The sequence below is a fragment of the Ornithodoros turicata genome, chromosome 2, assembly GCF_037126465.1.
Source record: "Ornithodoros turicata isolate Travis chromosome 2, ASM3712646v1, whole genome shotgun sequence".
Lineage (NCBI taxonomy): Eukaryota > Metazoa > Arthropoda > Arachnida > Ixodida > Argasidae > Ornithodoros > Ornithodoros turicata.
This window is the reverse complement of record NC_088202.1, coordinates 61,900,565-61,915,617: the sequence shown is the minus strand read 5'-3', so window position 1 is coordinate 61,915,617 and position 15,053 is coordinate 61,900,565. Positions and strand designations below refer to the sequence as shown.

The 15,053-nt window shown below is 46.7% G+C and overlaps 1 protein-coding gene across 2 annotated transcripts in view; it reads right to left on the bottom strand.

Moving 5' to 3' along the window:
* The window catches only part of LOC135383609 (glutamyl aminopeptidase-like), an 83,491-nt gene extending 68,985 nt beyond the window's left edge, over positions 1-14,506 (bottom strand). For both annotated transcript variants that reach the window (XM_064613001.1, XM_064613002.1), the window contains exons 1-3: positions 14,408-14,506; positions 12,278-12,599; positions 8,845-9,130 (exon numbers count right to left, since the gene is read on the bottom strand). In XM_064613001.1, the coding sequence (XP_064469071.1) occupies positions 8,845-9,130; positions 12,278-12,599; positions 14,408-14,443 (644 nt within the window). In that variant the 5' untranslated portion in view covers positions 14,444-14,506. The remainder of the gene's footprint in view (positions 1-8,844; positions 9,131-12,277; positions 12,600-14,407) is intronic.
* Between the last annotated feature and the right edge of the window lie 547 nt (positions 14,507-15,053).

The following is a 15,053-nucleotide window of genomic DNA, read 5'->3' as shown; positions in this document are numbered from 1 at the left end:
CTCATCAAGGAGTGTTCCGGGAGAGTTCCGCGACCACCAAGCTACGGATCGTGTCCGACGCTTCATCCCACGCTCCAGGGAGTCACTCGCTAAACGGCTATCTAGAAAAAGGACAGAAACTTAACAATGAATTGCTAAGACTGCTACTGCGCTTTCGTACGGAGATGATCGCTCTCGTAGCAGACAAAGCATTTCTACGAACCATCGTGAAGGAAGAGGACCGTGATGCACTACGTATTCTTTGGTTTAAAGCAGAAGGGCCTTTGCCAGCGTTAGAAGTGTGGAAAATGACTCGCGCGACTTTCGGTACGGCTTCAAATCCTTTCCTCCTGTCAGCAACAATTTTGTATCATTTGAGTCACGTGGAAGGACATCTGGAAGAAACGGCCAAGAAGATAGCAAAATCGTTCTATGTAGATGACTTGCTAACAGAGGCACCAAACGTAGATGAAGCAAGGCGAATCCACGTAGGATCCAAGGCTATTATGAAGTTGGCTGCAATGGATCTGAGGAAGTGGGCGTCGAATTTTCCAGTTCCTGATCAGCTGTTCCAAGAACAAGAGTGCACAGGACAGAACTCTGCAAGTACAGAGACGAGACTTTTGGGACTATTGTGGGATCGTCAGACCGACCGGTTGAAGCTTGCGGAAACGAGCCAATTTCACGGTCTAGCCTCGAAGACGACTACGAAACGAATCGTACTGCAAGTCTCTGCCTCAGTCTTCGACCCATTGGGCCTTGTCTCTCCATTCACGACACGCGCAAAAATACTCTTTGAACACATATGGCAACTCGGTATTGAATGGGACGACGACTTGCCACCGGCAATGACGATGGAGTGGATCAGCTGGTGCGAGGAGTTGCCGCAAATGCAGAGACTGGAGGTACCTCGCTACGTAACCAGAGGAATCAAGGATTGCTTGGATGATGTCCAAGTGCATGTTTTCAGTGACGCAGGTCCATCTGCGTACGGAGCCGCGGTTTACGCTCGCACGGAAAACGAAAATGGCGAAATTACCGTGACACTTATGATGGCGAAGTCCTGTGTGGCACCACTGCCTCTCACCCTGCCTCGCTTGGAGCTGATAGGAGCACTCATTGGATGCCGATTGGCGAAGTTCGTATCTATCTCTCTCCCGTCGTGACCACGGAAGTAGTACTTCTGGGCAGACCCCAGTATCGTATTGTACTGGATTAGGGGCTCAGCACTTCGATGGAAACCGTTCGCTCGAAATCGAGTCATGGAAATCCAAGCGACGACAGACCCGTCAACATGGCGACATTGCCCGGAAGAGCAAAATCCCGCGGACCTTCTGACCAGAGGAGATACAATGAAGAAGCTGCTGAACGATGAAAAATGGTTCAGAGGTCCTACATGACTGCCAATGACAGCATAATCGTGGCCGAACCACACTCCGTCGACGCAGGCTCAGGACGAGCTAGTGGAGTCAGAGAGAGCGAAAACCGTACTACTCGTGGACGCTCGGGCTACGTCTACCGCGCTCTTTACCCTTGCAAACTACAGCAGATTACATTTCGTACTGCGGATCGCGACGTGGGTTTGTCGCTTCGTAGACAAACTGTCGGCTGAAGAAAGTCCGCGGACTCCTGAGCGCCGAAGAAATTCAACGTGCAGAAATGTATTGGATCCAAGAGGCTCATAACTCTGAGTACCGCTGAGAGATACAAGAACTGAGACATAACGGTACACTGAGTCAGAAGTCACAGATCGCGAACTTTCGACCTGTGCTCGACGAAGATGCCACAGTACGGGTCTCTGGTCGTCTGCAGTATTCAACAATGCCCACGCAGGTGAAGCAGCCAGTACTTTTACCTCATGGGCATAAGCTTGCCGAACTCGTTGTGGAGGCCGCTCATCGTCGGCTGCTACATAGCGGCGTACAAGACACGATAACGGAAGTTCGAGAGAGCTATTGGGTTCCAAGATGCCGACAACTGTCAAAAAAGATTGTTTCGTTGCACTTTGTGTGCTCGCTACAGAGCGAAACCAGCAGCTGCACCTGTGGCCCCTCTTCCTGCCGAACGAGTGAACGAAAGCGGATCTTTCGAGGTAGTCGGCATAGACTTTGCAGGGCCACTGTTCGTGAAGTCTTCAGAAGGAAACGACCAGAAGGCTTATATCGCACTGTTCACTCGCGCCGTCACTCGAGCCATACATCTAGAGTCGGTATGAAGAATGACAACGACGTGCTTCCTCTTGGCCTTCAAGCGTTTTACGGCTCGACGAGGGTTGCCGTCAGTGATCTACGCACACGACGCTCCAACCTTCAAACGAGCAGGAAAAGAAATATGAAAGGCATTAAAAAGGCCAAGCTTCCAGGACCACCTCTCCGGCCAAGGAATTAGCTGGAAATACATCGTTGAGCGTGCTGCCTGGTGGGGTGGTTTCTGGGAGCGATTGGTCAGAAGCGTGAAAAAAAAATGTCCCGAAGAAAACCCTGGGCAAGAGTAGGTTCAACTCCGAGGAGCTCACGACCAAGTGAGGCAGCACCGCTTACGCCAGCACACTTCTTAGTGGCAAGGAGGATGACGTCTCTTCCGTCTCTGGACGTCAACTTCCACGAACCAAGGATTGGTGTAGAGATTAGGTGGAAACTTCAGCAACAAATGCTAACCGCCTTTTGGAGGCGCTGGAGAACAGAGTATCTTCTGCAGCTGAGATCAGCGCATCAGGTCAAGGCCACCGCTACAGCAAGCACTCCTAGCACCGCTACAAGTTTGGGACTTCCACAATGAGAGATTTGCACGCCATATGTGGAAAACTGGACGAATAACGGATGTGTTTGTGGGAAGAGACAATCAGGTACGTGCCTGTGCAGTAGGACTTCCTGATGGGACAGTGTTATGCAGGCCCGTACAACTATTGTACCCACTAGAGTTGTGTTGAGTGCGCTATGAGGTCTTTGATCTTTCCGCATGCGTATCTCATTATCTTGGTCAGTGTATATGCAACTTTTCATCATTTACGTTGCGTGTATAAATGAGAATTCTAATTTCCCGGGGGAGGATGTTGCGGATTCATTTCGTCTGTTGTTTTAATCGCATTCCTAGAAGACGAGAACAATGAAAGGAAATTGTGTGTGCTTTATAACGCGTGGAACTCTACGATTGGTTGTTGGTTCTGGGGATTCCATTGCTATTCTGACGAGATGAAAGTTATGAGTAAGTGTCGAACTGGTCTCTTAGTCTTTTCTTGAACAGAAGCAATCGGACCGCCGGAATGGAAAGACGGTGCGGTGCCATCGACTGCTCGTGTTTGTAGCGAACATCTCCATGACTGCGATTACCAAGGGGACGCTGAATCTCTTCAACGTATTGGATACTGAGCTCAGTGTCGTTTGAATCAAGGTGTAGTGCCATCACAATACCTGTCCACACCGGGGAAAGAACATCCACCTAAACAGCGCGAAAGTGTGAGTACTTTTCGTTATTGGAGCTAACAGAGATGTCTGAGTCTGTGTGGTCCAAATGCGAAAATGGGTTAATTCTCACCTGGGTGTCTTGGAACCTTACGGCCGCTTACAGAGACGAGGGAGACGAGGGAGAGAGAGAGAGAGAGAGTAAAAAAAAAAAAAGACAGAATAGATGAATAGAATCTAGTCACTAAACTCAGGTGGTGCAGTGTTTATGAAAATAGACAGAACAGAACATTTATGTAATATATTGAACATATGTATCCGTTCGTTTCTCTTCACTCATTTGCTTTCATGTTTACAGGTAACTTCCTCAGCGGAGCCTGAAACCCTAGAGGTGAGACAGCATGACCACTGCAACCCACTATTCAGAGCAGACAAATGTTGTGCAGCCTCCTTCCAGATTCCTCTTTGCAGCATTGTCTTGCCTATACCATTCGGGTTCTGTATATGGTTATCAGGTTTCTTTTTTCTTCTTTTTTTTTTAGTTTGATTTCAGTTTACTTGATTATGTGCACAAATACGATATTGAGGAATACATTTTCTTGTTGACACCTGAATAAGCTAGGTTGCTTTAAGAGGTGCAGACTTTTGTTCCTTATCTTATAATCATTACTCAGGTGGATTACATCCATTTGCATTCACCGGAAGTTTAGTTGCATACTGTGTTATTCTTCTCGCAAACCAGGCCGGCCCAAGTGTATGTCAGCTAAAGTGTTTCACCGGGGTAACATGCCAGAACAACTCCAGCAAGTGCTGTGCAGTTCACCTCTAAAATAAAGAAACCTACGCTTGACGCACCATGTCGTCAGGAGATTTTGTTCCTACTACTACTCTGTGCTTTGTTTTCCAATAACAAAAATAACTACCATACTACTATAAAATCGCTTGAAAGCGCGAAGCTGCTTTGAATAATAATATTAATGGTTACGAAGTACACGAGTTGAAACAAGGTAAAACAAAGCATTATACCACTCAGTCTTTTAGATTGATAATTCGTACAAACAAATCGAGCAACAAACGGGTCAGCTTCCAAACATCAGAGTCACATGAGAGACCTGATGTTCTGAGGCTGGAGCAACATAGAAGAGAGAAATACATACATAGATGACGCACACTGGAAGTCGCTGAGAAGGCGTGTTAGTTTAGCTCAATTGGTAGAGCCCTGGACCGGCAATCCAGAAGATGTGGGTTCGACTCCTACAGGTGGCTAACCTTTTCAGTGACTTTCATCTTTTATCACACTCACAGTTCACAACGCAGTTGCTTTGTTGTCAGATGTTAAAACGTAAATATACGTATATGCGACTGGCAGGAGCCACTGCGCTCACAGCCTCACAACGGCGTTGCTTGGCATTGCGCCACACCGGTGCGAGCAGCAACGGGGGCCAGCAGCACGGCCCGCACAGTTGCTCGCTCCACAAGTGAATGCGCGAGGGAGAGGAGGAATGCGAAAGAGGAACTTGAAGCGCGCGCTTCTCAGAGTGGAGCGATTTCGGCCGGCAAAATTTCTGGAATATTAGTTTCTCGGCGGGAAGAACAGTTTCCAGAAAAAAAAAAAAGAAACATACACATATATAGGGGGGGGGGGGTCGTGAATTTCATGGTCCCTTTAAGCCGACTTAGCCTCTGTCACCCCCCTCTCCTCCTAGAGGACCTACTTCTTACTTTTCATTTTTGTACCTTCAGAATAAAACTCTCATTGCTGGTTTGAGTCCCATGTCGTCCTCTCCGTTCCGTGCTCTTTCTGTGTTTTGTCCTTCCTTAAACTCGAGGAAATGTTGCCGCTCTCACCGTTCTACCAGCCGCCTTGCGCCCTCCTGATTTGTTCATCAAGTCGCTAGTCTCGATGTGATGCACATCATCCTGAGCACGCGGTCGCGTCGAATCTGGCGGCTGGGGAAGAGTAGGGAGATAGCTGAGTACGGTGACAGTAGGGCGTTGATCGTGGTGCCTGTAAGTGTACTTGCGGAGTCGACGGAAAATGCCTGGACGAGATGCGTCGACGTGTCAACCAGGCGCTTGCGCGCTACGTCTGCAATAAATACATTCAGGCGTCGGAAATCTGCGCCTACCACAGTGTGCCCGACACCGGCTGCCATGGATAGCCACTCAAGACTTCGGTGCAGCCCGAGGTAGAGAGTGGAAAACTGTTGCCGAATGAATGCTATGCCGCTGTTATTCATGGCCGTAAGATGGAATAAAGGCCGACCTCCTTGCAGCGAATTTTTTCTAATTTTGTTGCCCGGTAGACTGCAGTGCACGTTCTGCCAGCGCACGCTGGTGAAGAGTCTTATTCCGATGTAACTGTTGCTAGAGTACAAAGTGCGAGCTTAGTGAATTCAGCCGGAGGAAAAAAAGTGCACTTCATGACAGAAATTTTACACCTACATCCAACGACTGTGTAAAAAACAGTGTCTGAGTACATGAAGAAGCCAGAGCTATATTGTATCAAGATTCGGGAAAGAAAAAGACTTTGAGCACCGGGATTCCGTGCATGATAATAGAAGGCGCGAGACCCATACCTCGTCGTCCTTAACAAACGGTGTCCGGCAATGTACTGAAAGGCATGTTCAATACTGCTACAAGCGGACACGCCGCTCATGGGAGCAGACAACGCAGCGAGACGAAGGCGGCGCAAAATCGCAGCAGATAATGCACTGTGATTGACTACTCCCGCGTTCATCCGCTGTAGACGCTTCCGAAACCGGCAGACGCTGGACAAAAATATCTGGCATGGCCAGATCGCCATATCGCTAGGGAACGTTAGCACTTTTGACGCCTTGCGCAGGGCTCCAACGGCGGGCGAAGTTTGCCGTTCTTCTGCCGCACATTCGCTCCATGGAGGTTGCCCTAACGCGAAGCGGCATCGGTCAACGGAACAGACTGGTAGGATAACTACTGCAACGCCAGTGTCTACAAGGAAACGTGTCCAAGATTATATGTCGCCGACAAGGAAAGTACGAGCTTGATGTGCTGGTGGTGGTGGTGGTGACAGGGCTCGCCGATGTAGGCCGGGAGGTTGCCGAAGCTGTTAGCGTTCCCCGGCGTGGTTGACCGGCCACCTGCAGGGACGGTTGCATCACCGGGTCCTGGAGTCAAATCGCCCATAGTTAAAGCACGAACCACAAGGCTGTTTCGTCTGTCAGAGTAAACTGGGCGTCGTCGGCTAGGCGAACAGGATCGTAGTGCGGACAACTGCGTTGGTGAAGCCGTGGGATTGGAAGCGCTCTAAGCTGACGCTACGACGGCTGAGAGGCACTCAAACTTGGCATGTAACATTCGCCTCAGGTCGGCCCTTGCTCGCACTCCGCGTGGTATGTCGTATTAGAGCACTGCACGCGCCTAATTTTCTGGCCCGTGCCCGGAAATCCAGACCCATTACACAAAATAAGCATGATCACATATAAAAAAGTGATAGTTCTCAGATAAGAATACCATGATATCCCATAACAAGTGAAAAAAAGGTGTCATGAAAATTCAGCTGTCCAGGCTCGTGAAATATGTTCGCGTACATGCTCGACCATGGCCGGCGTTGTCAAGCCCATACCCGGCCCGGGCCAGGCTCGGTGGCTGAAACCCGAGCACGGCCCAGGCCCGCATCAAAAACGCAAAACTTGGGCCCGTGCACTTCTTTTCTTAACCACCGTAATCTACTGAAACAATGATTCATGATGAGACCCCGCGCGCGTGTCACATTGTCTTCCGTCGTCGTGCTTCTCCGGCGAACGGAACGTGGTTCATCTGTGGTGACCTGCCGTCCCCGTTTCAACTGAGGCACTCACCTCTTCGCTGTTGCATAATGTGCAGCGGAATCCTGCAATGTTCCCTACACCTCGTCACTGATCTCGCTGTTTCTTAATTCCTTCAAAAACAGGTAATGGATCATGGGGCGACTCGCTTCGCCGTGGTGTGCGCGTTTGGACTGACGTTCACGGCCGCCGTCATTAGGCAGCACCTCACATTTGGATGAAACTTGGCTGGTAGTACTAAAAACAGTTGCCCTTCCGTAGCAATACATTTGCCATACCACCATGATTTTTTCACATGTAAGTCCATTACTTTTTATCGAACCCCCGAAAATAATTTTAACATCACTTGAACTGGCGGCCTATGCAGCACAGTGGTACTATGCCGTTTTGATGAGCTCGAGATCGCGTGTTCTATCCCGTCCTGAGGACGGTACGAATGTCGGCAAAGTAAACATTGCTTCAAGTCCCCCCCCTCCCGGTGAAAGAAAGACAACCTGACAGTCTGATGTAACACAAGAATTGCATGATGTGCATGAAGTTCGGAGACGCGACATAAAAATTTATCGTGTTTCTTCTGATGTGTTCGAAACACTGGTGGCCTAATGTGCCCTCTGTTGCCTTTGGACCACTCTGGTGTGACATCAGAAAAATCGGTGTAGGTGGGGGGGGGGGGGGGGGGGGGGTTGGATAAATCACTGGATCGAAGTTTTTTTTTTATCGTGAGTCTTACCGTATTACGGACATCACAATGTCGGCCCCTTATAGCGGCGCTCATTGCGTGCGGTATTACTTAGCATTCCGATGAGATCTGAGTGGACGGGAGGCTGCATTCGTGTAAAGTCGTTGTCGACTAGCATGATTGTTAGAAAAGGCCTTGAGCATTCCAAATGCAGCTCGCTTTAGGATAATTATTTAATAATGTAATTTGCTGTCTGACTGTATTACACTTCCGTCCGAAAGCTTGTGTGGAAATTAAATTATTTGAATGTTTCAGTCTCTTTAATTACTTCTCTTATTCACTTGCGGGTGCTAGACACATTTTTGCATATTAGTCTCCTTAAGCAACACAATTGCTCAAAAAAGCACGTGTCACAGCAACGTCTTCGAGACACGTCCCTAGCAGGTGCGTATTATTGCGGTGCAAGGAGCTAGTATTGGGGTTTATTGAAAGAACTATATTGTAAAAGCATGAGTTTGTAACATTAAATATGTTGTACAAAACACGCCTCTGTTGCCTAGATGATTTGGTATGCCCACGCGAACAGCTGCGTCATTTGCATGTAGGTCAGCATGCCAGGGCACGTTCTAGCGCGACATATAGGACATCACGGTCTGACTTGGGGGAAGGGGGATTTGTTAGAAGAAAAAAGAAAATTTGGCGATATCTGGCGTGACATCCGAACATCATCGCCTAGTCTCATCAGGACATCAAGGTCTAACATGACATAAGTACATCAACGTCCTACATAACAGCCTGACAGAAATAACAGGAATTCCTGACGTCGTTTTTCATGGGATCGCGACACGTGCAGCATATATATGCACAGAAGTGTTGGCCGACACACCCTCCTTGTAAATCGACTTCCAATTATTATTATTCCAATATCATATGCCATAATTCCTTGTGCAGTATACTTCAAATATGTGAAGGAACTTACGACAAGCTTGTTGCCCCGTTGTAATTGTCAATATAAAAGCCTTTAGTGCTGGAGGGATACCGTACAGTAAACTCGACCAGTATCTGATACGTTGCGGCGACTTCTAGTGGAGCGTCCAAAGTGGCTATGATGTATGGCTCATCATTAGAGACGCTCGTCACATTAGGTCCGTCCGCGAGGCTGAAGTTTGTGATCGTGAAGTAGCCTTGTAAGTTCAGTATTATCCGGCGTGTCTTAACGTTGCAACGAACCTCGATGCTTACGAAGCCTACATGGCTTGCTTTTTCTGTAATAAAAAATGAGATATACTTTAGAGGAGCTTTTTCGTTTATCACCCACACCCTGAGTAACGCAAAGCGGGCCTCACGGTACGTGAAGTAAATGGATTGACAGACGCAGAGTTGCAGCTCATAAATGCATGACGCAAGAGTTTGCTCTAAAGGAACAACGGAATCATAAAGAAAATCTAGGAGGTTTCGATTGTAGAATTTACTTTGGTGGCTTAATTTACTGCAGTCAAATACACTAGTACACTTAATTTAAATGAAGTGAGACGTAGGTAGGGCAGTCTCAGCAAGTCAGTAACTGATTTAATTGTGACCCACGCGGAGAGCGAATCGTCCAAAGACTATGACGATGGGGATGACAGCGACGATCTTGTCTAATTGTACAATCAATTTAGTGTAATTCACTTGTTTAATGTTGTTTTCTTAGTCGGTTTAACTAATGGCTACAATATAATTAATTCATCCCTACACCAAACTGCAGAACGCCAGAACGTTACATGAAATGACTGAAGCGCCAGCTACGTATTCGGTATAGGGGATTTCACCTCGATATCATCGGTGGAGCAAGGGGGGAGCACGTGTTGTATTACAAAGTATTATACAGCATTGTATTATATTGTACGTTATATATTATATTGTACAGCATTGTTATTATACAGGGTGTTTGCTGTAACGTGTCCCTGAATTATATAAAATGATCTAGACATTGTACAAGGGTGCCGCTTGCCGCATTGGTCTTTGCGGCACTTTTGCCACCAGGGATAGCTGATTTTGTCAAATTTCACCTGCGCTAAATTGAATTTTTAAAATTCATCTCGCTAATTTGCCAAGTCAACCTCACGTTTTTTCAACGGAAATAGAAAGCGCATGTTCGATTTACCTCGAAACATCACTGAAGGCGTCCAGCACCACAGCGGGAACACATGCAAAAAGCGCCGTTTTGGGACTCGCAAGTCGACGGGCGCGAGTATTTCAGCGCTATGCGGGCCGTCGTTGGTCCGCCCCCTTGACATTCTCTCGCCGCACAAAATTTGCTGCCTCTGATGAAGTCACCCCTTCATTTCCCCCTGACGCTTCCTGTCGTTCGACGCATATCTCTTCTTGCCTTGAACGTGCATGTTAGCGCGCGCCCGGCGACTTGCGAGTCCCAAAACGGCGCTTTTTGCATATTTTTTTCATGTGTTCGCGCTGTGGTGCTGGACGCCTTCAGTGATGCTTCAGGGTAAATCGAACATGCGTTTTCCATTTCCATTGGAAAAAACTGAGGATGACTTGGCGAATTAGCGAGATCAATTTTAGAAATTCCATTTATTGCAGTTGAAATTTGACAAAATCAGTCTTCAACAGTGGCAAAAGTGCCGCAAAGACCAATGCAGCAAGATGCATCCTTGTACAATGTATAGATTTCTTCATATAATTCAGGGACACGTCGCAGCAAGCACCCTGTATACAGCAATACTATTGTAATACAAAGTATTATAATAGTATTGCTGTAATATTGTTTGCGTTAGCATTGCGTATTATGATGAGAGTTTGAAAAAACTATTAGTATTATAATACTCAAAAATGTGTATTACTCATAAGACATGAATACTTATTGGCCTTCACACTGACCGTTGCCCCTGTATGACTCAACTCTGGTACGCACTGATATCAAATGTAACTTGGGCTTTTAAACCAGATCCATGTCATTACACATCTGTATTGTTCCATCTTTCTCCACTGGTTTTGTCACTACTATACCTGGTGATAGAAAATTCACAAGACTATGGTTGAGACCATTTTTAGATCTGCAGAAGGCTACGGCCTTTGCTAACATATCAAACCTAGCTGTTAGCCGAAAAAGCGTATATGGATTCTGAAGGGAGTAAATCGCTTGTCCCGCAGCGGACTCCTCAGAGGGAGTGCTTTTTACCACTTTCAGAAGGAGGAAACAAATACTCCTCCTTTGCTGCAATAAACATACTCCTTCCATTGAGTTCTGTAGCACAGGTAACATACCAAATGAAGAATGAAATTCGAAATACCACACGAGGGAAGTGCAGCACATCAGTTTGGCTCCACAGAAAATGAATGTGATATGCAACACACACTTATTAGTCAGAAACACAAAACACGTACAAATAGTGAAGTAGCAGAAACGTTTGAATTCGAGTCGAAAACGGCTCGGCTGATTAGTGTCGAAATGTCCAGTACCAACAACCACACACAGCAATCCCCGAAGAGTCGCGGTACCTACACAAACGACGCTGCATGTTCTAACACATTAAAAGCATGACGTCTCGGTGGACCAGTTGGCAGAATGCACGTGTTCTAGCTTTTCAGCGTCCAGTTTCCACGAGGAAAGTGCAAAACAATGCTGCGTCTCTAGACGCTGCGATCGCGAAATTATCAGTCCTTTAAATTCGTTAGCAGGAAAAATGTGGAGGATTGAAACGTGACGGCTTCTGTGTGCTATCACAAAGCCAAGTTCTACCTGATGGCAGAGAAAAAGATGGAGGTTGCATTTCACTTTATAGTCCCCTTAAGGTGGTAATTATCCTCCTATACGGCTTCTCCATATCCGTTGTCATTGTTTCACTTATTCGAGCATGCTTCCAAACACCTCTCCAGATATTCCTACGGTATTTGTTTTCTCTCGGGAAATATTTTGGGAAAGAATTCCTTCAAATGTCATTTCGGATCTCCAATTCACAAAAGAGACCCACGTCGGTGTTAGGCCCTCTATAGCCCCTACATTTGACGTGGATCACGAAAGTATTTAATTCATTCTACAGCTGCTAGCTCTCATGAAGTCTTGATGCTACAAGGAATGGACTGGAAGCCATGGAAAGTGTGAATAATTTTTGGTGTATTGGATTGTCCGCGAACATGATTCTCAAGCTAAATTAAGTTACACGTTGCTGCTTATGTGGTGTGCAACCAATTTTGGATACCGCATTGGAGCCAGCACACTACATACAAATAGCAGTGCTCATCTTCGTGTTAATCATAAAATGAGGTACGTGTCATTGACCAGACATATTCGCGTGAACTGATACTCGCTTTTGAGGTTGGACACGCGAAAAGAGACGTGGAAATAGTTGCGAGAGAAAAAAAATTACTTTCAGCCCTATAGTTAGCTAATATATAATCAACCAACTCACCAAATGGGACGCGAATTTCGAGACTGTAGTAGAGAGGGGTGAGGTCGAAAGGTAGGTACAGAGGCGCATAAGTGGAATTCCCAACGGGTGGCATAACCGCCTCGTCTACCGGCAGATCCTCCAAGAGCGGAATTGGGGCTACATTCGGGTTGGGGGGCTCCTGCGATGGCGTGAATGCCAAGGCCGACCACACGCCCAATGTGCAGCCTGCTAATGCAGTACCCAGGATGAGGAGCATCTTGTACCCGATTGAAAGTGACCTGCGGCGCCGTATTGTGCTCCTCCTCGTCGTCGTGGGACCAGCTGATGTTTTCGAAAGCTTCTGCAGTATAGGACATAGATTCATTAGGCTCTGTTTGTGATAACTAACAATGACGTATCATCAGTACTGGATTGCGATACAGCTTACGATCTTTTTGTGCGTGCGCATACGAAAATGAACACCACACCGTTCAAGTGGATCAATAAAAGCATAAGATGGGAACTACTGAGCGTGGCTCGTCGTGTTTCCTCGCTTGTGCGATTTCTGTTCACCAGATGCTAGGTTATGGAGGTGCTCGGAAATTCATACCAGAATGTCACCTTTGTACGCGCTGTTCATGCATGGTGATTGCATGCAATCATTGTAGTTTTATGATGCGATCGCGAAAGCCAAAATCTACGGTTGAGAAAAGACGCGGGTGTAGTTCCATATCGGGACCACTCGCTTTTAAAGATCAGTGAAAGCGTTAGGAAGGTAAATATGTGGAAGAAGGTCATATACTGAATCTAAAAATGGAAGAATTATAAAATTCTGTAGACTAGAAGTTTTTTTCTATGTATTTCAACAACCCCATGTGATGCACTTCTAGCGCAGCAGAAACACGGGAATGCCGAGCGTAACGGATTCGAAACTTGCCATCTTGCAAAAGGTAGGGTTGTTGAATTGGGCTAAATCACCTCACTTTAGTGAGGTTAGTCCGTCCCCCCATCTCCTCAGGCACGCACTAGGCGGTGCAGGCGTCGAGACTGTGCCTCGGGTTAGATCAGAAGATCCTCAGTAAAGATGGCGGATCGCCTTCAAAAAAACGCCTTAAAAAATAAATAAAATTTAATTTTTATACGTTTCACGCAATATACGAGGGTCATTCCTGTTTAATTTGATTACTAATTAGTTCCTCTTTTACGTAAAAGCGTTTGATTGTTGTTTTTCTTTTTTCTTTAAAAAAAAGGCACTGGTCCCGATACGGAACTACATCAAAAGACTCCTCTGATGACATAAGACCGTTTTTGATGGAACCTTCACCGTTCTGGCATTAATATACTTTGAACCGCTACGCACATTGACCCTCAAAAGTGTCTGCGGAATGGAACTATGCTGAACTACCTGTTCTGCGGCACTCTTCGACGAAATGGATCAAAGCGAATATGGCCGCCCTTTGTGATTTCTACTGACTTACAATTTCTACAGGGTGTGTGCAGAAAAACGTGACCCGCATTTAGGCACATAGCTTGTTGCCTACCTAACTAACGAACTTCCGGTGGCGCACGATGGCGCACGATGGCGCATTTATGCGTGCGAAATCTGTAGAAAAATTGTGGAAGCCATACCCAGCTTAAAAAATAAACGGAACAACGAAAACGTCGGCTTCCGTGCATCAGAATAGGGCAACATGGTGGACAACAGGGTGTATGTGAAAGGGCAACACGGTGCACGTAGAGAGTTGTGTTCAAGTACCGCTAGGAGAGCTATCGGTGCATAAATCGAAACGATGTCCCACATGGATGCTCATCGGCAGTACCCCTAGCGGTGCCTGCACATAACTCTCATGAGACCGAAATGCACTACCATGCACTGTCATGACCGCCCTATTCTAATGCATGGAAGCCCATGTTTTTCGCGCTCTGTTTATTTTTTTACACTGAGTATGGGTTCCAGGGTTTTTTGTAGCTTTCGCACGCATAAATACGCCGTCGTAAGCCACCGGAAGTTCCTCGGCTAAGTAGAGGACGAGTTACATGTAAAAATGCGGGTCATGTTTTTCTGCACACACCCTGTACTTACAAGCGGAACATGGAATACTCTTCGTGTTTCTCGTGTGGACTACACCGCTATATCCAAGGAAAAGCTGCCCATTGGTGCATACTTACGGTACTTTTCGAGCTTGTCGTTCGCTTATCACCCATGTTACGACACCAGCGCTGCCCGGCACCTGAGAGACTTACAGAAGTTTCTTCGTCTTTCTCTATAGCCTGCTCACGAGAAACACTGAAACGCTGTTGTCGTCGTTTACCCCAAACATACTTAAAGTAACTCGATTCAATCTCTTCAGTCTCCCGAGTTACTCCTCGCAGGGCGTCGTTAAAACGCAGTGAACTCGGTATTCAGTATGTTTTTATACTCAAGCAATTCTCAAAGCTACACGTGACACATTCGCTTGCCATCATTAGCTTCCATCTGGAATGCGTGTTGGGTTTCATATCAACTATTGTATTCTCGCTCCACGCTTCACTGATGGACCTCCCCAATCATCATTATCAAACTAAAGTTCTTGTTCGTGTTCTGGGTCCCGTATATAGCGCATGGTGGGCTGTGTAATCCAAGGTCGACATGACTTCTAAATTCGGAGGAGAGGGATGTGTAATATGTGTCTAAAGCACCTAAACGTCAAGTATCCGTCCTGTATGCGTCCAGAAACCTTACTAACACAACGCTAATATGCCTCTTGTATCTGTAAGCTGAGACCTATAGACATTTTTAGACCAAACCGCTAGGAGGAGACAGGACTTATCCTTC